The sequence below is a fragment of the Rana temporaria genome, chromosome 2, assembly GCF_905171775.1.
Source record: "Rana temporaria chromosome 2, aRanTem1.1, whole genome shotgun sequence".
Taxonomy (NCBI): domain Eukaryota; kingdom Metazoa; phylum Chordata; class Amphibia; order Anura; family Ranidae; genus Rana; species Rana temporaria.
Window position 1 is genome coordinate 386,780,469 of NC_053490.1, and position 26,153 is coordinate 386,806,621.

Below are 26,153 nucleotides of genomic sequence, written 5' to 3' on the forward strand. Positions count from 1 at the left end.
CCCGATCCTCAAGAATGCAGGCTATAACAGCCAGACCATTAATACCCATGTATGCAAGACAGGATGTAACCCTGCAAAGCAGGCCTTGACAAGCTGTAAGGGACCCTGGGTCCTCTACGATCAGTTCTGCTGTCCCTGCGCAGTAAGGTTGTATGGGCTATGCTGGAGCAATTAAGCCAGCTTCCGTTCTCTTCTGATGTAGCATGGAAGCCACGAAGGTTGCGGCCCTGGGGGGAGATAACACATAAACCAGCGACAACTGGGCCCCCAGGGTCACTAAAAAATCTGTCCCGCATGCGGGTGGATCCTTTGGCCTTGACACAAAGTTGTTCAATCTCTTGTTGAACCTGGACGTCAACACCCTTTATGTGCAGGGTAACGTTTCTGTGACATTTGGTCAGAAAAAAGTCGGGGTGTAGAGGCCAATCTCCCGGACCCGATTGTTGATGGCTCCAGCGAATCGCCTGCCAATCTAGCATTCCATGAAATGACAATTGACAATAGGCAAGGCACAAGCTCTTCTCTGGTAACCAAAGTAAACCACTAGAGAGGCATAGTCAGATTGTATTCAGACAGAGCAACCCTGTAACCTAAACAGTCAGGTCCTTAAGCCGGATGCTCCATCCGTAGCTCTAGAAAGCTAGCAGATAAGGCTCCCTAGGAGCTTGACCACCTTCCCTGTGCCGTGGTCTCTTCCAGGCCTGGATTCTATCCCTAGAGGCCAGTCCTCGCAACCTGCTCCCAGGTAATGGGTATGAAGGATATTCCCTTCTGCCAATCATTCAGTTAAGAACCCTAAACTGAAATTCCAGCATATCCCTGGGACAAGACTCCTAGGATAATGCTAAGTTAGGATCCACTCGTTCCAGGCCGACAGAGCAAAGTTTATATCAGCCTTGAATAAAACTGAGCATAGGGAACTGTGTTTGAATAAAGACAGCATATTCCCTCTAGACTGGGATCCCAACCCAGGAGTTCCAGATAATTAATCATGCTGGACTCCCCTAGGCCCAGCCATGCTACTGACTGATCTGTCAGCACGGGTTTGCCTCGGAATGACATTACTGCTAAACTCTGGGCCTTTAGCCCTGCTAGAGGCGGGCCCTAGCAGCCTTGTAAATAAACACACATGCAAATAGCTCCCCCTATGTGCATGTGGCAACCTTTAAAGCCATATGCCTCTATGGAAGCGTGTGTTCATAGAAGCGTGAGTTCATAAGAATATGTTTTCCGCAAACACACCAAAAAAAGGGGGCGTGCTGCATACACGCATACATATAGCATGTGAGCTATGAACAAGCATCCTGCAAGCAAGTATGCGCCTATGTAAGGCCAAGGAATCCTGTATAATTAAGGAAACCTAATTATAATGCCTCCTAAGTCAAACTCTAGGCAAACATGCATTCTTATGCGATTCAGCAAATTTTCATGCGATCCAACATCTATGCATCTTAAGCACTCCTGTGCGGACAAATACCCTTGTGGGACCAAGGATTCTTGTATGATCGAGCACCACTGTGCGATCCAGCAATTTATTATTATTTTTTTTTTTGCAATTAAGCCTTTTAATGCGATTTTTGGCATTTTTGCGGACACAACCTCTCTGTGTGACCAAATATGCCTGAGTAATCCAGGACTCGGGTGATCAGATAACCATGTGTGAACCCGCATCTTTATGCACTCCAGCATCTTTATGCGATTTCAGACCTTTTTGTGGAAAAAGGCCTCTCTGTGTGACCAAATATCCTTGGGTAATCAAGGATTGTGGTTTGTCAGGTAAACCTGTGTGATTCCGCATTTCTATGCACTCCAGCATCTTTATGCGATTTTAGGCATTCCTGTGGAAACACGCCTCTCTGTGTGACCAAATACCCTTGGGTAATCAAGGATTCGGGTTACCAGGTAACCATGTGTGATCCCGCATCTTTATGCGATTTCAGGCACTCCTGTATAAAACAAGCCTCTCCGTACGACCAAATATCCTTGGATAATCAAGGACTCGGGTTATCAGATAACCATGTGTGATGTCGCATCCTTAAGCCCTTAAGCATTTCCATGCGATTTTAGACATGCCTATGGAAACAAGTCTCTCTGTGTGGCCTAAATAACCTTGGGTAATCAAGGACCTGGTTTATCAGGTAACCATGTGTGATCCTGCATCTTTATGCACTTAAGCATTTTCATGCGATTTTAGGCATTCCTGTGGAAACAAGCCTCTCTGTTTGACCTAAATAACTTTGGGTAATCAAGGACCTGGTTTATCAGGTAACCATGTGTGATCCCGCATCTTTATGCACTTAAGCATCTTTATGCGATTTTAGGCATTCCTGTGGAAACAAGCCTCTCTGTGTGACCTAAATAACCTTGGGTAATCAACGACCTGGGTTATCAAGTAACCATGTGAGATCCCGCATCTTTATGCACTTAAGCATTTTTATGCGATTTTAGGCACTTTGCTGTGATTAAACACCCTTATGTGAACATATAAAATCATACGAACAAAATAACATGTCTCTTTATGTGATCAACAATAAAACATGCTTTGTTACCGGTTTTTACCCCACATGCATTTTGAACATTCCAAACTCATGTACTTCATGCAAACATGTGGACTGTAAAGAGGCAGTTATGCTCTGCAGATGTGCGTCTCCGCAAACCTGCAACGTTAGCCATGTGCACAGCAGCAAATGTGCATTCCCCTGTTGTGCATTCGGTTAGCCTGAAGCCAACCCAGGATGAGGACTTTAAAGAGACAGAGGCTCTGGCCGTCTAGGCTAAGTGAAGTTATATGCAGCTTGGATCTCTGAAAAGACTGCAGCTGCAACCAGAGCTTTTGGGGCTTCTGATAGTTTTCTCCTCATTAACACCTGTTATCTGTTCACTGACAGTGAACCTTCATCCTCAGGTCTTTCAATCCCTTGTTTAAGGATTTAGAGCAGGGAAAGGGACACACCCTGTTTTCTGCTTGTGAGGCTGCTGTGAATATAGCAGTTAACCTCTTATAGACCTATACATGAAATGCAACAAAACATATGCAGAGTGCTGCAATGTTGGGGGAGGCTCACGCCTGACAGGGCTGATAGCTAATTATGTGAGCTATCTTAAGTCTCTACAGGGGAGGATAGTATCATGCAAGCATGATAAAAAGGGCCACCAGATTTAGGTGGTGATACCCCTTCCTACCCCTGAACCCTCTTTTACGGGGAGACAAAAGAGTCCTAAGCAAAAAGCAGAGGAACTTTAACCCTGGTGCATCAACAGCTGAACTTAGTCTAGCAAATAATGCTTGCTAACACAGCTAGATGCAGAGTAGGTGTCTTAAATGAATCTGTATCCAATTTCCACAAGGTGCTTACGTGCTCAAGCTACCGTGTCCCCCTGGCTTCTCTGACGTCTGGGCCTTTTGAAGGGGCCGCCCTGCGTCTGCACCATGAGCCGGCGCATGTGCGCCAGCGGCAACCACATCGTCCCCCCGCCTTCAAAGCGCGCCCCTCTCACGCACGCGCGTGTAGGGGAATGGTGGAGGCGGGGGGAGAGGGAGATCCCCCAAGGAGCCGTAGAGACTACGAGGGACCCCCCCCCATCGTGGCAGAGCCTGAAGCGGAGGCAGTAAGCCGCACCCTAGATCAGCTAACCTTGAGCTTCCGTTTCTGGAAAGCATGGCAAGCGAAACACCCGGCATGTCCTCTTAGGGCCCTTCGTGGAAAACAGATAAGACATACTCATGTAGGGGTACCAACCTCCTGAATGGGAGATCTATGGGTATTACAGCCATCCTGTCTCAACAGACATAGTGGTTTCTTTGCCAAGGCACACATGCATTATAGGCAAGACCCAATAGCCCCTTAAGCGGAGGACTAGGACCCACTAGGGGAGGTATATGGGTGCCAGAGCCATCCTGTTTTAAAAGACTTTGTGGTTAAGTTGCCCATGCATAGAAGCATAAAATAGGCGAGACCCATAATCCCCAATGGAGAACCCACTGTCGGACCAAGTCCTGTAGGTACCTCCGCTTACCTTTCCACGCTGCAGGGTATTGCAAAGCAAGAGGCCCAGCCTTCACCCCTCAACGCGGGCTTCGTCTCAGACCTTCAGGGACTGGGGTCCATAGCAGGTCACCTCTCCCCTGGACCTATATAGCACCCTGGCAACAGAAAAAATATTTGGTCTTTGACATCGACCAATGTACTGGAACCCAGGGTCCAGCTCTCAGAGAGAAGCATTATAGGCAAAACCTCATTCTTCGTACCGAGGCCCGGGTACCGTCCACTTTGGCTATGAAGCACCTTGGACGGATCCGGATTTTATGGAGGCTTTTTACATCCAGCATGGATCCCTCCAGTGGAGCTCCTCAGAGCACATGTTAATTCGTGACCAACACCTTAGACACTGGTGAAAAAACTGAGGTGCTCCCAGTATGGGAGGGGTTATATAGGGAGGGAACTTCCTGTTCTAATTGATTACACCAGTGTCCAGCACCTGATGGTGGAATATAACCCAGATAGTAATGATTAAGACTCTGTGTCCCGTGATGTACGATAAAGAAAATTACGTTTTTTGTTCATGCCAAAAAATTATCGTGTGTACGCGGCAATAGAAGTATTTTGAAGGCTGAAGATTCCTCGGCCACCGTAGCGCTTCAAAACTTCAAACATTTTGTTATAACTCTGTCTTGATTATATATCTTTGATATCCATCACTTCTCTCTCTCATTAGCTTTTTTTTAATCTCCCCTGTTCAGGAAATAGATGGAAAAGCCTTGCTCCTTCTAAGAAGTGATGTCATGATGAAGTACATGGGGCTGAAGTTGGGTCCTGCTCTAAAGCTGTCTAACCACATAGATAAATTAAAGCAGGGAAAGTTCTGACCATGAAAAGGAGCCAGTTATCTCTCACTAAATGGTCATACATTGGACTGCCTCAGCAACTTTTTGTAAAGTCACCTTTCAAGGAATACGTCCCCATTTTCTGGGGCGTTTCACACGTTGTTGACTTCTCAACCGAAAGATTCACAGTTTCTGAGATTCTCCTCCAGTTCGGTGAATTTGTCCTTTTAAATTTCACAATCTTGGGAGATGAAGACTTTACATTTTTGGGCTGCCTGTTGGTTGCCCTTCTCCTTGGTTAATCCATACAATACTTTTCTTATTTTATATAGCACTGGCAGTGCACACAGTGCTGTACATAGTAGAATAAATGAGGCACAATGAACTTTTGGCCTCAGAAGCTTTGATTTTGATGCTTTGTTAGGTTACTGAAAATCCACTTTACGTCTTGTATATGAGTAAAATGAAGGGGTCGCCAGTATATGTATTAATAAATTCAGATCCAATCACACAGGCTTTGCTCACCGTTAATTCAATGTTTCCCGACTCTCTTGCTTAGGATGCTAACAGTACGGTTTCCAGACTTTGAGGCGTTGTTGCACAGTGGACAGATTCATTTAATTTTAACCTGAATGAAAAACACTTCCCATTGGCTACAGATTGTCATAATCAGTCTCAAACCTTTTACCTGGGCTCTGAGAACTCTGTTTTTTTTTTTATGTCTGAGGCACTTTTCATATGATGGGTGACAAGAAAAGCACTACTGAATGAACAGCCAGTTACCAATATGGAGGCAATGAGCCGTATGAGCAGATTATAGGCAAAACCAGTTATATGTGATGAATGCATTTTGTAGTGGATCTCTACGGTGGGCTGAAGAAAAGAAAAACTGATGGTAATATAACGGTCTACAGAAATATTTCTTGCATAAAATACTTCATATTAGTATTACACTATCAATGGCAGGTGGTTTTTGGTTGTACACTTAATTTTGCCTACTATCAACTATAGTGGACTGTAAGGTCAATATTGTAATAGTTTGAATTATCCTACATATAAAGTAGCTACTGAGAAGAGTGCAAACAATCAACGCCATTTAAATAAATGTTTAAAGATATAATTATCTTACCCATAATTATAACTGTACAAAACTTCCATACACTTTATAGTTTTTTTTATATTTATTTTAAAGCAAAAAGCTGATAAAATGTAATACCAGTTTGTGCAAAAGCTTTACATTTAATTGTGTACTTTGTATAATACTAGGGTTCTTTCTGAACATAAAAATATAGCATGGGCCAGGTTTAATTAATATGCCATGACAATTTAATGGTTATTTATTCTCCAAGTTTGTCCCTTTAAAGTTGCAAGTGTAGGCAAACTGCTGAATATATACATGTAAAATGTCTTAAAGCGGAGGTTCACCCATACCTTACACATTTTCCCCTTAGATGAATGCTCGTTTTGTCTAGGGGAATCGGCTATTTGTTTTAAAATATGATCCGTACTTACCCGTTTACGAGATGCATCTTCTCCGCCACTTCCGGGTATGGGCTGCGGGAATGGGCGTTCCTTCTTGATTGACAGTCTTCCGAGAGGCTTCCGACAGTCGCATCCATCGCGTCACGATTTTCCGAAAGCCGAACGTCGGTGCGCAGGCGCAGTATAGAGCCGCACCGACGTTCGGCTTCTTTCGGCTACGAGTGACGCGATGGATGCGACCGTCGGAAGCCTCTCGGAAGACTGTCAATCAAGAAGGAACGCCCGCTCCCGAAGACCCATACCCGGAAGCGACGGAAGAAGATGCATCTCGAAAACGGGTAAGTACGGATTATATTTTAAAACAAATAGCCAATTCCCCTAGACAAAACGAGCAGGAAGCTAAGGGGAAAAAAAAAAAAAAAGGAATTGGTTGAACTCCCGCTTTAAAGTTTAAATTCACCTTTTATATAAACTGGCTAATGCCATACTTGTTGGCCTTTTCTGTCACCCATTAAGCCCGGCTGAAATACTCCAAATGTTTACATTCCTATGTCTGGGCTTAATTTCAAGAACATGGGCTACAACAAAATGGCCACAAAGCCACCATCTTTTTTAAAGCGGTTGCTTTTTCTTTTTTTTTCTCCGAGACCTGCAAGTTAAAGCTACTAGGTATCGCATACTACCGTGTTTCCCCGAAAATACACATTAAATAAGCCGTAGCAGGATTTCTAAGCATTTATGCAATATAAGCCATACCCCGAAAATAAGACATAGTGATTCTGTGCGTGCTGCAAGCTGAGGCATGGAGGGAGAAACAGAAAGTGAAAGTAAAAGTCTCCTCAGTGAAGTGAGGAGCAGGACGCTCTGCTTTAGGTATTGAGTATCCTCAGGTGAAGAAGTAAAGCTGTGGCTCCCGTTTTACTCAGCAGTGTGGGTTTCTCTCCCCCAGCAACAGTCTGTGGGTCTCTCTCACCCCCCACAACAACCAGTAAAGCTGCTGCTTAATAAAAAATAAGGCATTCCCTGAAAATAAGACATAGTGTGTCTTCTTGAGGAAAAATAAATATAAGACGGTGTATTATTTTCGGGAAAACACGGTAGCACATTATGTGAAACTTATCTGAAAATGAAGCATTCCAGCAATACAATGTCATCGCTGGAGGACACTTCCATCTTCACCCGGCTTCCTTCTGGGTCCACGGACTTTGGCTGTGTGACACAGGCCGGAGCCACGATGACGTCACAGCTGCGATGACGTCGCTCCTGCACAGGGGAGCCATCATTTTACGGCACAGGATTCTAAAGGAACAGCCCCGGTGGCCGTTCCTTTAGAGCGCATTTGCTGATGATGTAATCGGATGCATATATAGTAAATATCTCCTAAACGGTGCACGTTTAGGATATATTTACAGTACCTATAGGTGCAAGTATAAGACTGAGGTTTACAACCACATTAAGGACAACTAAAGTTATAATCTCTTAAGCTGGCTTAAAGAATGAGTCTCGGTGGCCATTGTGTTGTAGGCCTAGAGTATGAGATGGAAATACACTATGGCAGTGTGAGAATCCTGGTGGGGATGTGTGACTGAAGAGTGTTTGCTGCAAAGAGAGAGAATACGGCAACGCTTTTGGATCACTCCTGCAATGCTGAAGGCGAGCGGTGAACTACTGCCATATCCTGAAAATAAGTCAGGACATAGGAGTGTAAACATTGGGAGTATTTCAGCCATTCTTCACAGTTATGGCATTTCCATTAAACAATATTTTTTACAAAAGTTGTAATGTATTAAATTACTGGGGCACTTTGTCTTCGTGGGCCAGTTTATGTAAAAAGGTAAACTCTGTCTTTCCCTCAATTTTTGTGCATCTTGCCTCAAAAATGTTATTTCCGCCTTAACCCCTTTGATGTCAGCAGTCAGGGCAGCTAGGGAGGTATTGCACGTGGTAATGGCCGCAAAAATGTCTCTAAGTGAGGGCTCACTATCAGAGGCAGGGCTGGGGAGAGACTGCGGCCTAGTGGGGTTGCTATTAGGAGTACTCACGGCGCTCCATAGGAATTCCGGGCCTCCGCCATCCTCCAGAGGGACAGTATCGTCCGTATCAGATGTTCCCCCGGTCAGCTCGCTCTGTCTCTCCGGGAGAGCGCCGGGATCCCCAGCCAGTACTCTGGAGAAGAGTCTCTCCGCTCCATCCCTGTGCTTCTCCTTGGCTGTGCGGGAGGCCTGCGCGCCATCTTGGCTTGCCATGCTGTCTGCAGCTCGGTTTGCGTTTTGCTTCCTAGCTGCCGACATCCTCCTCGGATCTAGGAACGGAGGGCACCGGGATGATCAGGGCACTGTTCCGCAGCACTTGGGCACCAAGACCAGGCAGGACGGGCAACGTGCAGGATGGATGTCAGGAGATTCGACGGAGAGAGCTGAGAGTGCGTCCGGTTACATCGGCTGCCTGGCCACGCCCCGTAAACTCTGTCTTTAACTGCCAAAAATGTTTAATTATGTTTTCTAGACCAGATAGATAACCTTTGACAGACATTATGCAAGGTCCTGATCGTTTAATTTGCTATACCACCGTCAAAGCAATACAGGTTGGTCAAGACTGTGATTGGGTAGTGAAGAAACAGCAGATCACTGATGAGGTTATATCTTTGCTCTAGCCCAATCAACAAGTTATACTTATTATATACAGAAAGCTGTGCAATCCCGTAAAGCCTGACTGACTGATTCCAGATTAAAGCCCGTTAATGTAGTCAAATGCTACAGGAGCTGAAGGAGGAAAGTACAAAGACAGACTAAAACACGATTATAAATTCAGTCACTGGATTTAAACCAGAGGAAAGAGATGTATATCAGCATACACTTATAATGATCTATATAAAATTAATAGTTTTTATAAACCCCTCAGTGACCCATTTAATAGTTTTAAATATTCGGAAATGCATGTTTCAGTTTCTCTTCAAAAAGAACCACTAGTGTCGCTTTTTACTGGTATAACAATGTGGTGGAGAATAATTAAAGTAGTTATAGAGGCTAAAGGTTTTTTACCCCCCCAATACCTGAGCCTGATGCCAATCCAACAATGTGCACAAGAACAGCTGCTGTCCCGCCTTTCTGCCTCCTCATTGGCTCAGAGACAGCAGCCAGTAAGGAGGGAGCAGGGTCGAGGCCCACTCTGTCTCTTATGGACACACAGCAGCAGTTTGGGAGCGAGCTTGCATAAGTGCCCCCATAGCAAGCGGCTTGCTATGGGGGTCACTCAGCAGGGAGTGGAGCCCAGAGTGCCGGCAGGGGACCTGAGAAAAGTTATAACGGGGCTGCTTTGTGCAAAATGATTGGACAGAGCAGGTAAGTATAACATGTTTGTTATTTTAAAAAAGTTGAGCCTTTAGTATCACTTTAAATAGAAAACTGTGCGATGACTGGATGCAGACATGTCCGTATTGTTGCTCCTGCATGGAGTCGGCTTAATACAGGGGTAGGCAACCTTGGCCCTCCAGCTGTGGTGAAACTGTGAGTCCAATGAGACATTGCAAGACCCTGACACTCACAGGCTTGATTCCTAGAGGCAGAGACATGATGGGACTTGTAGTTTCACCCAACCCTGGCTTACTACTTTGTACATCCCATTTACCTCTAAAGGTAAGTCAGTGTCTTCTGAGGGGTAATGATCATACTGGCAGTCATGCCTTTTTTTTTGTATTTGCTAGAAGAGCTTTCTGGGAGAATTTGACTGTTGTAATCTCCACTATACTGTAGTAATATATTAAAGTTCTCTGTAATCTGGGCACATTTGCTTGAACCCTACAGCAATAGTGACTTTTGTCACTCTTAAACATTAAGGCCCGGATTCACGTAGAAGCGCGCATCTTTGTGCGGGCATAACGTATCCTATTTACGTTACGCCTCTGCAACTTTGACAGGCAAGTGCCGTATTCTCAAACCAAAGTTGCGGCGTAGCGTAAATAGGCTGGCGTAAGCCCGCCTAATTCAAATGTGGAAGATGTGGGCGTGTGTTATGTAAATTTTATGTGACCCCACGTAAATTACGCTTTTTACGAACGGCGCATGCTCCAAATTAACCCACAATGAAGCCAATGCTTTCGACGTGAACGTAAATGACGCACAGCCCTAATCGCGAACAACTTACGCAAACAACGTAAAACCTGAAAAATTTGACGCTGATCCAACGTCCATACTTAACATTGATACGCCTCATATAGCAGGGGTAACTTTACGCCGGGAAAAGCCTAACGTAAACGGCATATCTGTACTGCGCCGGGCGTACATTCGTGAATTGGCGTATCTAGCTGATTTACATATTTCTAGGCGTAAATCAGCGTACACGCCCCTAGCGGCCAGCGTAAATATGCAGTTAAGATACCACGGCGTAAGAGACTTGGTGTAAATCCTTTATTGTAGTCATAAGTGATTAGAAGAATAAAGGAGATTAAGGCCTCTATACTTGGCAGGCACTGCCTCAATTTAATGGCTTCTTGATTTTTTGTATTGCTGTCCTCCATAAGACAAGGGTCTGTCTAAAAAAAAAAAAAAAAATGTAGCCACTTTGGCTCCTGCACCTACCTATACACCCCATATGGACCTGAGCAATTTTTAATTTTCTGCTATAGGCTTAATAATTCAGCAGTAACTTTGTACTTTTGATACATAAGTAATACATAGATCATTTGTTGGAAACAAAAAGGGCTCTTTTGGCATTACTGACTTGAAAAAAATAAAAATATTTTCTATATATTCTAATTTCAAAAAAATGACAAATTGATTTGTTTTCCTAGGTTGACCAGTGTTAGTTTTAAAACAAATAGTGTTATAATACTGTAGATAAAAAGTTAAAATTTTATTCTTTAATTTGTCCCGTCTATAATGACATTAAAATTACTTGATACAAAGAATTGCAAAGTTATTTGAAAATGAAATAAAAGATTTTATTCATTTTGTGGGTTTTTTTAATGCAATATTACAAAAATGAACTAAAAAAGGATTTTTATATATCGATATGAATGGTAAGTCAAAAAAAAAAAAAAAAAAAAAAAAGAGGAAAAGTAGTTGATTATGACAGCTAAATGTGATTGCTGGACTCTGCACTCAAAATATATTGTTTCAATGCATTTATGAAGGAAGCCTGAAATTGTAGACTTATGCTGGCCATACACTATACGAAAAATCGGGCGAAAATCAGTCATTCAGACAGTTCGTTCGTTTTTCGAACAGTTAATGGGCACAAAATCCCAGGACAAGTTTGGAAATGTTCTGCCGAACGAACGATAAATCGGAAGGTTAATGCGTTTCCCGTCCGAACTTTCTGCACTAGGTATATGTTAATTAAAAAAAAATTGGTCCGTTTTTTTTATGTCCACTGAACGATTTATTGGTCATTACATGATGGCACTATCGTTTGCGCTCAAGACCGAACGTTTGTTTTTCAAAAGTTCGTTCGGATGATTTTTCGTGGAGTGTATGGCCAGCATAAGGAAGTCAGTCTGCCACACCCAGGGTATTGTACTGTAGACGAGGCTGGAACATTAAGGGGTTGATTCACTAAAGGCAAATCCACTCTGCACTACAAGTGCACTTGCAGTCGCTGTAGATCTGAGGGGGACATGCAAGGAAAACAGCATTTTTGCTTGTACTTGATTGGATAACATCAGCAGAGCTTCCCCTCAGATCTACAGTGACTGCACTTGTAGTGCAGAGTGGATTTGCCTTTAGTAAATCGCCCCTAAGTTCTGCTCAGGACAGATCCATTCTAGCTCGCTTGCTGCAGTGAGACCTCTGGTTCCTCGTTGATGTACACCATTACAGTGGTGTTGCCCAGTTGAATCCATATCGGATAACTCTCCAGCAGGTTGGTTCAATGATGTAAGTAGAGCCAGATCACCCAAAGCAATTCTGGTGACAAGGCCCCTGCACTTAGAGTGCCCAAGGCTTTTCCCCAGCCCAAAAGGCTGGCATTGATTCTGCAAATCTTCCAGAAAACGAAGGACTGTGGTTCCAGTACTGCATTCCTCAGCTACCATGCAAGGGACAACCAGATGTTAAATGAATTGGTCTGCCCAGGAACTGTCCCGATAGAATGTTCTAATGCAGAGGGCTGGAGTGAAACTTTGCAATGGGTCTGTATCAAAAAGGAAGCTACCAGCAGATCAAGACACTCGTGCAAAAGAAGTGAAAGGACACTTGAGGATGTGAAGTTTTGCCTGGGGGGGGGGGGGGGGGGGGTCCTTGCCTGTCCAGGACTAGACCCCAGACAGATACTCAATGATCAGTCATTTCCAGTTCACAATTGTGTGCCACTTTCTGTTGGTCTATCACATGACCCTCCAGCTGTTGTGGAACTACATGTCCCATTAGGCATTGTAAAACTGACATTCAGACATGACTTGGCATTATGGGAATTTTAGTTCCTGAACAACTGGAGGGCCATAGTTTGGAAACACCCGGTCTATCACATAAAATACATTTATGGTTGTATCATGACAAAATGTGGAAAGTTTGAGGAGTTATAAATACTTTTGAGGCACTGTATTCTTTTTATCTGTAAATGGTCACAATATTATGGCTGATCGGTGTACATGCATGACGGCAGCATCTAAAAGTGTAAGGTCATATGTTTACTTGTTGAGGAGTTTCTTGTTATTTATTTGGATCACTTGACCAAGCACTTCCTAGCATTCAATGGGGAAAGGAGAAGCATGGGTTTTGTTATGATCAGCACCTGCTAAATTGTAAGCAGTGCTTCTCTGCACTCAATGCTGCTGTCCGGCATATTTGTACAAGGCCAGCGTACTACTACACAGAACGGCACTGGATGCAAAAAGCGCCTTGAGGCGACTTAGTTTGCTGCGCTATACAAGTTACTCACTCACTCAGTGTTGGAATCCATCTGAATCACTGCAATGAAGTCAAGGCACATTATTCAACAGCCTGCATTGACCATTTCCTCAATGGGTCATTGCCTAGGTATCCCACAATGGTGATGCCACAAAAGAATAGCAGGGCCAAGACTGGGGCAGCACCTTGGTAAACAACTGAAATGTAGACCGGAGGCTGAAGAGTGGGGCCACAGCATAGTGTAGGAAATGCTGATGTAATGAAAAGGTGGTACATGTTCCCGATGCAGACAAAAGCTAGAAAATGTCCCTGGTAAAGAGGCGATTACAGAGCTAAAGGATTGCATGTGAAATCTGTGCGCTCAAATGAAGACATTTGGTGCTGATGCCCTCTTTGGATCTGAGACTTGAACAATTTTGAGTAAAACCCCTGAAACCATTTTGGCACAGGATCTGGGTCAAGGACATCTTTATCCAAAAAAAACCCACGGTGGCTTAATTGAGACCTGCTAAGTGACACAGGAAGATTGGAGGTGAGAAAACAAAGAGTCTTAAGGGAGCGCAACTGAAGCTTGCATCCCACGGAGACCACCTTCTGACCCCAAAGATTAAAACAATTTCCTTCCACTGTGGAAAATTGGGTTTGTTAGACTTTGAACCCTAGACCTTGTAGATTGACTGGGAGCCAAATTTGAGGAGAGTGGAAAAACATATGTAAAATGATACCCCTACCTCACCAAGATCTTGGCCTGGCTGGTCAGTATGCCTGGGACAAAAATAAAAAAAGAGGGCATACCCTGAATAAATGAATGGAAGTGGTCAGGGGAACCGTGTGAATGGAAGCAAGAAAAATGCGCTGATGCTGGACCTGGCAGGGGAGGCGGCTTATATGCCCCCAGACTCCTCCCCTCCCTGCAGCCAGCCTTCCAACTTATCGTCGGAGTCTTCATATGTGAAATGATACCCCTACCTCACCAAGACCTATGGTGTGCCTAGAACCAAAAAAGATGTCCTTTAAAGGCCTTGTAGGTCAGACACTTCTGTGGTTAAAATACTGCACTGCAGATCCTGCATCTAAGTGCCCACTGCCTGTGTACAGACATGAGCCCCATGCAGGAGAGAACAGGAAACCTTCAGCAGTCCTTCACAATTGTAGCTTAAAGCTGCAAAAAAAAATTGACCAAGGGATAAACTGCAGCAGTGGTAAGCTCTTTTTTTTTTTTTTTTTTAAGGGCTTTTGACCAGGTCACAGCCAGGATGGAGTAAACTGCAGGGCCTGCCAGTAAGAACAGAGCTTTACCAAGGGCTTCCATCCATAGATCAGTTAGGTGCTTTCTCTGCAGGTTTGGTGGTCAATTTGTTAAGGTGTGAGACTTCCAGATCCACGTTCTACAAAGTCCTCTTCAAATGGATACAAGGCTAACAGGTACTTGGGGAAAGCAAGCATCTTGCCAGGGTTCTTCCAATCTCTGTTGAGAGAACAGTGGGTGCATTGAAAAAGTCTTTGAGGGCTGGGGGGGGGGGCTAAAGGACCAAAGACCGAGTGGTGCACACCAAAGTAAGAGCCAACAAAATAAAAAAAAATCATGATTAATAGCAGAGGACTACAACTCTTAGGAGGTAAACTTGTAAGAAAAAGGCTGGAGGAACTCAGAAAATCAGACAGACAGTCTCAGCTGATGGTTTGGAGGTTGCCACAAGCAGCTTAAATAAGGAATCTTTTGCAGTCAGTAAACAACCTCAGTCCAGGGGGGCAGAGCAACCAGAGGCAATGAAGCCTCTGAGGATGTGTTAGACCAGGGGGATGCAACCTCGGCCCTCCAGCTGTGGTGAAACTACAAGTCCCATGAGACATTGCAAGACTCCGACAATCAGACATGGCAGGATTTGTAGTTTCACCACAAGGTTGCCTACCCTTGTTTTCCTTTAAGAGCAGAGGGCAACATGGTTCTAGGCTGCTGACATTAAGCATATCAGTAGGCATGCTGAAGGCAGCACAGGAGCCATTAGTAGAGTGTGAACGAAGGCATTAGGTTCAAGACTGTCCCCTTGCATCTATAATTGGTAATGCTGCAACTACAGGAAATCACAAAACCCAAACAGCTGGTTGTGCCAATGTCTGTCAGATGGCTGGAAGTGACCACAGTTATTGTAGGGGGGCAGCAGGAACAGACTGAAGATCAGAGTTTCATGTGACTCTTTGCAAGAGCAGCACCAGAAGGAAGGCGCACCCTTGATGCTGAATAGAAAACACGTAGCACGAGACCACGCAGCAAATTACATCAGTGCTCAGCCCCATAGGAGTAACCCCTTTCGAGATATAAAGTTTACACTTTCTAGGTGCCCAATGTGTTTGAGGTTTCTCTTGACGCTACTCTAAGTGCCCTACATGCCGTTATATGATGGCCAATGTCAAGTCTGCAGGGTTGTACATGACCACTTATACTTTTACTATGCCTTTTGATCCAACTGTGAAACATTCCTTGTTACTTGATTATGTTTTACACATGTTTGTAAATTGCAACTTCTTAGAAAATAAAATATTATTAAAAAAAAAAAAGAAAGGTGCCCAATGTAAATGATGTAGCTGTGTTTTAGCCTGACCAGTCTGCCCACAAAATGAGTCTTTAGAGACAGGGCATGTGCTAAACAGTGCCAGCAGAACTGGACCTGGAAAGTGCTTTAAGCTGAAGCCAGTGCCCAGAAGGCAATTCATTTACAGGCAAACCCTGCAAAGTCCAGTCAAGCGAAGATTTGCTGGAACAGAACTTTTTAATGTTGGAAGAACCGTTTCCCATCTGGAAACATACAGGGCATGTTTATTAGCAGCATGAATGACCATCCATACACATCAATAATAAGCATACTGTCGGCTGTTTTTCTGGAACCCATTACTTGATTACACCAGATTATTGCTTCTCAATAAAGACACAGAACTCTGGTGTATAGAGATGGAAGATTTTATTTATTCCATATTTAGAGGCTACACCTTTAGTAGCTGTATGGTAGGAAAGGCAGATGAATTCAATAATACTGGCAAAGAATATGAGCATTCATTTTACAAAACATGAATCATGTTTAGCTTAAAAAGGAAAATGACAAAATAAACTGTCCCAGCATCATCCATGCAAAAAAACAAATAAAAAAAAAAAACACTGTACAACTTTTTCTTCAGCTGGTGGGCACACACGTCATCTGAAAAATGGAAGGAGATTTTAAATTTTTAGCTGCAATTCTGAAGCAAACCGATTTAAAATGCATTGCACTAAAGTCACATTAAAAGAAAGGTTTACATAATTTCTCCCTGTAATCACAGGCTCATTACGAGGTTTTATTGTTCAATTGTAGTTAAATAATCTAGAGGGGTCTTGGGGCATCCGAACCTAAATGTGTTTGACCAAAGGGTCACATGACTGGCTGAATAGAAATACAAATCTTTTAGCGGCTAGAACAGCTCCTTCTATGTATTTTACCCACTTCAGCCTCTGAAGGATTTACCCCTTTCCTGACCAGGCAGATTTTTGCGATACGGCACTGCGTTACTTTAACCACTTAAATACAGGGCACTTTCACCCCCTTCCTGCCCAGGCCAATTTTTAGCTTTCAGCGCTGTAACATTTTGAATGAAAATTGCACAGTCATGCTACACTGTAACCATATGACATTTTTATCATTTTTTTCTCCCCACAAATAGAGCTTTCTTTTGGTGCTATTTGATTATAAAAAAACAAAACAAAAAAAAAACATTTTTTTTTCTCAGTTTAGGCCGATATGTATTATATATATATATATATATATATATATATATATATATATATATAATATATATATATATATATATATATTTTTTTAATTTGCAATAAGCGTATATTAATTGGTTTGCGCAACAGTTAGAGCGCCTACAAAATAGGGGATATATTTATGGAATTTTTATAAAAAAAATGTATTACTAGTAATGGCGGCGATTTGTGATTTTCATCACGACTGCGACAGACACTTTTGACACCATTTTGGGACCACTGACATTTATACGGCAATCAGTGCTATAAATATGCACCAATTACTGTGTAAAATGTCACTGCCAGGGATGGAGATAAGGGAGCGATCAATGAGTTAAATGTGTTACCTAGGGAGTGATTCTAACTGTGGGGTGATGGGACCGACTATATACTAGGAACACACGATATGTCTCTCCTCTCCCCTGACGGAACATGGATCTGTGTATCGGTAATCAGTATCGGCGAGAACTTGAACTCGGTCTCAAAAATGTGGTATCAGGGCAACCCTACTCAGGACCCTGTTGATGTTCCTGGGGGATTGGATAGCAGCGAAGTAGAACAAGAGGAGAAACTCAACTCAAAGTGCATTTTGACCTTTTAAATAAGAGGTCAAATCATTCTGGCGAGTCAGCATTTGAATGACGTGGTGACTCTTTTTGGCTTGGTGGTGAGCAGGAGAACATCATCGTGGTTGACCACCATAGATGGTTACTGTTGGATGATCACATGGATTTTTTTTTTTTTAATTAATGCAATTCTTTTAACACACAGACTTACGGATTATGTGGACATTCTTTTAGACCAATTTATTTCCTTAGCAACACGTTGGATGAAGTTTTTTTTTTTTTTTTTTTTTATTATTATTATTATTACGATTGGTGTAAGCACCACTTACTATTTTTATTTATAATAGGTTATCCTTCCTGTATTACAATACTGCTAGGAAGGGGGCTGTTCCAGAAACCAGTGCTGCCAATTCTAAAAACAGATCACACAGCTTGTAACGCTTAAAGCGGGAGTTCACCCATTTCTAAAAAATTTTTTTTTCTTCCCCTAGATTCCTGCTCGTTCGGTCTAGGGGAATCGGCTATTTGTATTAAAATAGGTGCAGTACTTACCCGTTTTCGAGCTGCATCTTCTTCCGTCGCTTCCGGGTATGGTCTTCGGGAGCGGGCGTTCCTTCTTGATTGACAGTCTTCCGAGAGGCTTCCGACGGTCGCATCCATCGCGTCACTCGTAGCCGAAAGAAGCCGAACGTCGGTGCGGCTCTATACTGCGCCTGCGCACCGACGTTCGGCTTCTTTCGGAAAATCGTGACGCGATGGATGCGACCGTCGGAAGCCTCTCGGAAACCTGTCAATCAAGAAGGAACGCCCATTCCCGAAGCCCATACCCGGAAGCGACGGAGAGGATGCGTCTCGTAAACGGGTAAGTACTGCACCTATTTTTAAATAAATAGCCGATTCCCCTAGTAATAACGAGCAGGAATCTAAGGGGGAAAAGTGCCCTCTAAGGGTGAACCCCCGCTTTAAGCCTCATACACACAATCGGATTTTCTGCAGACAAAAATCGCAGGACTTTTGTCTGAAGGGCATTGGCCAAGAACTTGTTTTGCATCCCAACGGCAAAGAATTATGAAACTACGTGGTTTTTCAGCTCTTTAGCGCCACCCTTTGGGCAACTTCTGCCAATGTTGTGTTATGGTGAGCATTGCTTCTGAGCATGAGTGTTTGTACTTTGGAGTTTTGCCCGACGAACTTGTGTACACACGATCGGAAAATCCAACAACACACAATTGTTGGCAGACAATTTTAAAGCATGCTATCCCACATTTATCTGTGGAAAATCCGTCAATTGCCCGATGGCGCGTACAAACAGTCAGATTTTCCGAAAACAGCCTGTCACACAATTCCTGTTGGATAATCCAATCGTGTGTACGAGGCTTAAGTGTCTGTCACGGCTGCTTTTACAAATCCACAACCTGGCCAATGGATGACAGTGCTGTGTAAACTTTCAGTTTTAGGAATGAGCGGTTTGTATTATATATAGCACCGGCCCAACATTGTTGATCGCTCACTCATAGTAAAAGCTCACACAGTGCTGCAGCGCTCTGTGATCCATCAGCTGAGCTGTGGATTTCTACAAGCACCCTTGTAAGATACAGAGAAAGCAGCACCTCCGAGTAATCTGTCGCTGTTATGAATGAATGAGTAGCGCAACTTGTTCATTCATAATAGTAAAAGATCATTCAAAGTTGTGGCTGTGTAATGCATCCGTTTGCGCGCACACACACACACACACGCACACACACACACACACACACACACACACACACACACACACACACACACGACAAATATTTTACACAGGGCCAAAACTCTGATTGATCTTTAATCATTATGACCGAACAAACACTATTTTTTCATTCATTAATGACAGATCGCTCAGCTTAGATCTGGGCTGGCTGTTCATTGAGCTTCAAAAAGGGAGGGAAGCTACAGCCAGCATATAGAAGCATTTTTAGGGGACATCAATCCGAATGTGATCAAGTGCTATATGCAGTCTGTCTCCTGGGGAGTTAAATGATAGTTCAAGATTTTTTTTTTCTTGCCACAAAAATAAAAATAAAAAAAAAAAGGTAAAAACTATGCAAAACCTTCCATTAGATATGGATCTCTAAAGTGTGCTTTTTCATATTTAAAGTTGAATAGACAAGTGCTCATTACCGAACATCATTCATGATTTATTACTGGTAGTTTGAGTTCTGCAATTTCTGTATCAGGAGAACTGTTTTCGCTTCTGTCACTGTATGTATCCCTGTAAAGAAAATGAGAAAGTCATATTAAAGCAAATGTGGGCATCTCTAAGAGCTGGAGATGTTAAGCTGGCGACACACTAAATAATCTCCTTTAGATCTACTATTAACTGAAAGGGCCTGTGACTTGATACAAACTGAATGGAATGTTTAGGTTTGACCTCATATTATATATTTCGTAGATCTGAAGGAGTGTACACAGACAGCTTTAAGTCTGTTGCACATTAGGGAGTTACTGTGCAGAGGGGGGGAAAAAAAATCAGCTTGTTCTGCTGTTCAAGAGTCACAGCAGCAGCCTAATTTAGCACATTGAAATTTATTGCAAAAATATACCAAATATGCATAAAACCATGGGTGCCAGCAGCTATGCATGTGTAGCTGCCCACAGAGTATTTTACAATACATGTCAGCGAGCCAAATTATTCTGCAGACTAACACAATTTGTAAAGATACTCCCCTGAAGCACTGGACTCCCAGGTACAACAGGCAGATTGTACTTTGTACGGCCGTAGGCTGGAGCCTCTAGCCAATAGAAAAAAGGACTAACAACAGCACCCCCTCGGATTTCTCCACTTCCTGGTCAATTAACAATGAACTTTTATTTTCTTTTTTTTTGGTCAGTTTTATCTGTTTTTGTAAGTGCATAAAAAATTACTGTAAAAAAAAGGATTGTTGTATTTACCACACTTTCTTGAAGTTCACTGACGAAAAAGGGAATTTAGAAACTATTGAATTGTATACTGCCATCTACAGGAGGTTTAGAATACTGGCAAACAAAATCTCTGGTCAGCCAAGTATGTCCAAAAGCAGTCCAACTGAGGAATGGACAGCAAAGAAAAGAAAAAGAAAATCCAGCACCACAAAAAAATAAAATAAAAACAAAAAAAAAAAAAAACTTAAGACTGCCTGTGGCTCAAAAGAGCTGCCTGAAGGTCCTTTTATCAGATGAGGCCTGAGCATCTACCCGGTAAAACTTTGAGAGCATGTAAACAGAAGACCAATGGGCAACTTAAGACCGTATGCTTGAGTGAGAATCTGTCTGTAACCAGAAATGGTGGAAGGAGAAGCAGCAAAATAATCTAGTAATTTTACCTGGGGGAAAGGCGGCATCCCCTCTCAATATACTGGGCTAGTCTCCCTGCAGAGGCAAGCAGCAAGCCAAAATATGGAGGAGAGGGTTTGATAGGGCGAGATGTGAACTCAGGATGATACTGAACGCCAACAAAGTATGGATGATCTAGAAAAACCACAAGACATTATGTTATAAACAAATAAAGACCTCAAGTACGAATGAAAATCAATTAAAGAGGATTTATTTCTTATTTGTACAATAATACATATGCAATGTCAGCATAGCATCTGTTCTCGACTCCCTTACACCTTATGGAGGCTTCCATGGTTGACCTCTTGTCCTAAAAACACACTAGCTGACTGTCATTAATACTTTAAAGGGTCACTAAAGGAAAAAAAAATGGTTTGCTGAAATGACTGTTTACAGGGTATAGAGACATAAAAGTTAACTGATTCCTTTTAAAAATGGATTAAAAATAGATAAAAATCAATCATATAATGTGCCTCTAGTTTCACTTTTGTTTTTAAACTGGTTTCATGTTTCTGTGAAGTAGAGAGAGACACAGAACAAAAACAAACAAATCCAGGGCAGTGTTTTGTTTTTAAAATGAATCCGATTGGTTCTGAGGAGTTTTAGACACACAGCTTGGACCACAGTGAAAAGCTGCCATGAGATTTTTCATAAGGAGCCAGACAAGCAGGAAGTGTGGAGATCAGAGCAGAATTACAGCAACTTCAAAGCAAAAATGAACAATGAGGACATGAAACCAGGACTGCAGTAAGGTAAAGGAAGCTATTTAGCTAACAAAATATTTTCCTTTAGTGATCCCTTTAAGTCACTGACCCAAGTATCTACATACTTGTTCTAGGTTTGTGACTCAAAGTATTAGAGACTGCGACAGCATAACTGCCAGGAGGCTTGTACTTTTAGAACTTCAGGAGCCCTTTTTTTTTTTACATCTCATGAAGTTTTCCTTAACCGCCTGACCTCCTGCTTCCTGGCGAGCTTTATTTATCTGGTGGCATTGGATGCAGAGGATTGTGAAGCTTTGCACTCACACTGGGATGTTTTGACATGAGTCACAGGCGTAAAAGCTGCTGTAAGGGCCATCCGTTCTGGTGAATGGTGGCTGTTTTTTGAACACTTAACCTCCCTGGCGGTCTTCCCGAGACTGACTCGGGGTTAGATTTTCCTGCTACTATCGGTAACCCCGAGTCAGTCTCGGCTCGCCTCGCTGAATCCACAGGCACTTTTTACTTACCTTGTCCCTGGATCCAGCGATGCCACCGCGCTGTGTGAGCGAGCGGGACCTCGCTCGATTCACATAGTGCCTCCGTGTGACGCCGATCTCCGTTCCCTGCGACGTTACGACGCACGGGGACGGAGAACGGCGCCAAATTCAAAAACGTAAACAAACACTATACACACAGTATACTGTAATCTTATAGATTACAGTACTGTATGTAAAAAAAAAACACACCCCCCCTTGTCCCTAGTGGTCTGCCCAGTGTCCTGCATGTCATTTTATATAATAAAAAATGTTCTTTCTCCCTGCAAACTGTAGATTGTCCATAGCAACCAAAAGTGTCCCTTTATGTCAAAAATAGTTTTAGATCAGCTAAAAAACAGCGATAATAAATTATAATCACTTGCAGAATTGTGCGATAGCGATTTGTGGGGAAATTCGTCATAAAAAAAAAAAAATAATGACAGCAACAATTCTGCAACTGAGCAAATTTCAGTGATTTTAATTTGATTACATTATTGAATAATTTTTATTATAATTATATTATTATTTGTTATAATTATTTATAATTATTTATTATATTATAATTTATAATTTTGTTTTTAAAAAAATGTAATACACGGGATGCCTATTAGAATCTTGTTTGGTCAGATTTAAGTGAGTTATTTCTAAAAATTACAGACCTACAATATAAAACGCCAAATTTCCTTGCAAATAATGGTACCGCTTTCAGCATGTTTTTTCTGAAAGAATCATACCGCCAGGGAGGTTAAAGAACATAGTTTCACTGGGACATTTTCAGTGGTTCATGAACTGACTGATTTTGCACAACGATTGATATTTATATGTAATTTGCACATCTATTTTTAAGTGGCGCTATTCATTTTTGTTTTTTATAGTGCCAATAATATGCACTATCACTGTACCAATAACACTGGGTAGGAGGGGGTTAACATCTGGGGCAAAAGGTTAACCGTGTGCCTAGCAAGATTTCATGTCATCCACTCTGCAGATTGGTGGGTCCTGGCCATGACACATTGGCCAGAACCTGCTGATCGGCATTAAAGTTTGTTTGTAATCTGTTAAAATTTATAAAAAAAAAAAAAAAAAAAAAAAAAAACACAATGTACCCAACTATTCACAGCTTTTGCCATGACTCTCAAAATGGAGCTCAGGTGCATCTTGTTTTCACCGATCATCTTTGAGACGTTTCTACAACTTGGAGTCCACCTGTACTAAATTCAGTCGATAGGACAGGATTTGGAAAGGCAAACAACTCTCTATAAAAGGTCCCACAGTTAACAGTGCATGCCAGAGCACAAACCAAGCAATGAAGTCCAAAGAATTGTCTGTAGACCTCCAAAAAAAAAAAAAAAAAAAATTGTATTGAGGCACAGCTTAGGGGAAGGATACAGAAACATTTCTGCCCAGTGGCCATAAATGGAAGTTTGGAAACACCAGAGCTCTTCCTAGAGCGAGCCGCCAGGCCAAACTGAGCAATCGGGGGAGAAGGGCCTTAGTCAGGGAGGCAACCAAGAACCCGATGGTCACTCTGACAGAGCTCCAGCATTTCTCTATGAAGAGAGGAGAACCACCATCTCTGCAGCACTCCACCAATCGCGCCTTTATGGTAGAGTGGCCAGATGGAAGCCACTCCTCAGTAAAAGGCACATGACAGCCCACCTGGAGTTTGCCAAAAGGCACCTGAAGGACTCTCAGAAACAAAATTCTCTGGTCTGATGAAACAAAGATTGAACCCCATGTCTGGAGGAAACCAGGCACTGCTCATCACCTGGCCAACACCAACCCTACAGTAAAGCATGGTGGCGGCAACATCATCATGATGTAGGGATATTTTTCAGCAGCGGGAACTGTGAGACTAGTCAGGATCGAGGGACAGATGAATGCAGCAATGTACCGAGACATCCTTGATAAAAACCTGCTCCAGAATACTCCAGACCTCAGACTGGGGCGAAGGTTCATCTTCCAACAGGACAACAACCCTAAGCACTCAGCCAAGATAAAAGGAGTGGCTAAGGGACAACTCTGTAAATGTCCTCGAGTTGCTCAGCCAGAGCCCAGACTTGAACGCAATTGAACATCTCTGAAGTAATCTGTGCACCGACGTTCACCATCCAACCTGATGGAGCTTGAGAGGTCCAGCAAAATAAAAATGGGAGAAACTGCCCAAAAATAGGTGTGCCAAGCTCAAAAAAAAAAAAAAACTTGAGGATGCAATTGGCACCAAAAGGTGCTGTAACAAAGTATTGAGAAAAGGCTGTGAATACTTAAAGCGGAGTTCCAGTCGTTTTGGTGTTTATTAAAATTCAGCAGCTACTAAAAAAGTGTAGCTGCTGACTTTTAAATTATTACCCACTCACCTGTCCCAGGATCTAGCAATGTGGCCACCCGAAGCCTCAGTTCTCTCCCTAGCCCCTCCCCGCATCACTAGTGTGGGCACCTGCCTGTGACAGCTTGCGGATTCACAGCTGGGTGCGCACGTCGCTCTGCGCATCCTGAATGGCTGGGCAATCTTCTAGGACCTGTGACGTGTCCCAGAAGATTGCAGGGATGGAGGAGGAGAGGAGAATTTCCGTTCTAGTCGCCTAGGTGGCCCAAGCATATGCGAGAGCTGGGTACCTGCCCCCCCCCCCCTGAAAAAAAACTATGTCAAATGTGGAATGTCAAGGGGTCAGGAGTCCTTAAAGTGGAAGTTCCACTTCTGGGTGGAACTCCGCTATAAATACATGCAAACGTTTTTTTTTTTATATAAATTTGCGAAGATTTCAAACTTCTTTCATGTTGTCATTAAGGTGTATCGTTTGTGGCATTTTGAGGAAAATAATTAATTGAAACCATTTTAGAATAAGGCTGTAACATAATAAAATGTGGAAAAAGTCAAGCACTGTGAATACATTCTGGATGCACTGTATACATGCGATTCTGCCCTGCACTGTAGCAGTAAAAAAACTACAGTGCGTGGTTGGCCATCAGTTAAAACAAACAAAAAAAAATGAGTAAATTCATAAAGGTAGTCAAGTTTAGTACAATACTAACCTTCTAACTCTACGATCTCCATTCTTTCTCCTTCTGTATCCTGTCCAACAAATGCTAGACCTCGGGCCTCCAAGTCATGCCTAAGTTCTGGGTTTACCTGAATTAAAAAAAAACAAAATAATCAGGCCTGCTTTCTTAAATCAAAGCAAAAAACATACGGTAGCCTCTTGTTGTAGCTTTTAAAGCTTAAATGATATCAGGATAGACAGACAGCATGGGGTTGACTGGATGACAGAAATCAGCAGAGCTTCCCCTCAGATCTAGAGCGGTGCACTTCCAATTGCACAGTATATTTGCCTTCAGCAAATCAACCTCTATGACTAGTCCAACTTAAAGTTATTGTCTCCCGACAGGCTCTTCCCTCTGTCATGCCCTGGCAAGGTATACTCTATCCATGCTCGTTTACTGCCTGCCCACTCTGTCAGCTCTCATGCTCATTTCCCTAAAGTGGGGCTTCTCGGCATAGGGGGGGGGTCACATGACCATGCTGACACTTTAGCAGTTGCCCACTTTGGTAACCCTGGCAAATCCCTGGATGCTAGAGCTTACCCAGGCCATGTGTTTTGTACACAGCAAAGCAGAAACATATGTTATGTTAGGGGCAGAAGTACAGTAAGCTGTACTATTTGAGGAAAAGGAAATGCTGCGCTAAATTTATAAACCCCATAAAATGTTAGAAATCACTGTCTGTAATTGGGATTTAAAAATTGTCAACATGCAAAGCTTCTCACAACTGGTCTGCACTGAACAAAGACATGTGGCATATTTCACTGAATAAGCTGCCAGTGTTTAGAGGGCTCCTGATGCTTCCTGCTCTGTATTAGCACAATCCTGAAATACAGGGTCATGTTGGTTGTTTAATATACTAGGCCAGTTAGCTGCAGTTTGACATATAGAATCTGTAGAGGGAGCTGGTTGCAGGGCGGTACCTGCATGATTAAAGAGCCTTTAGTAGTGTCTCAAATCTGCAGAATCTTTGAACAAAGGAACATATAATATAGGAACAGTGAGATGTTTATGACAGACGGCAGGA

The 26,153-nt window shown here is 42.8% G+C and overlaps 2 protein-coding genes across 4 annotated transcripts in view; one reads left to right on the plus strand and one right to left on the minus strand.

The window, feature by feature from the left end:
- SCMH1 (Scm polycomb group protein homolog 1) overlaps positions 1-5,942 on the plus strand; it is a 70,554-nt gene extending 64,612 nt beyond the window's left edge. For all 3 annotated transcript variants that reach the window (XM_040337938.1, XM_040337939.1, XM_040337940.1), the window contains one exon: positions 4,742-5,942. In XM_040337938.1, coding sequence (XP_040193872.1) covers positions 4,742-4,867 — 126 coding nt within the window. In that variant the 3' untranslated portion in view covers positions 4,868-5,942. The remainder of the gene's footprint in view (positions 1-4,741) is intronic.
- Positions 5,943-16,095: 10,153 nt separating this feature from the next.
- CTPS1 (CTP synthase 1) overlaps positions 16,096-26,153 on the minus strand; it is a 45,521-nt gene continuing 35,463 nt past the window's right edge. The window contains exons 16-19 of the mRNA XM_040337942.1: positions 25,121-25,217; positions 20,838-20,982; positions 19,657-19,747; positions 16,096-16,346 (exon numbers count right to left, since the gene is read on the minus strand). Coding sequence (XP_040193876.1) covers positions 19,663-19,747; positions 20,838-20,982; positions 25,121-25,217 — 327 coding nt within the window. The 3' untranslated portion in view covers positions 16,096-16,346; positions 19,657-19,662. The remainder of the gene's footprint in view (positions 16,347-19,656; positions 19,748-20,837; positions 20,983-25,120; positions 25,218-26,153) is intronic.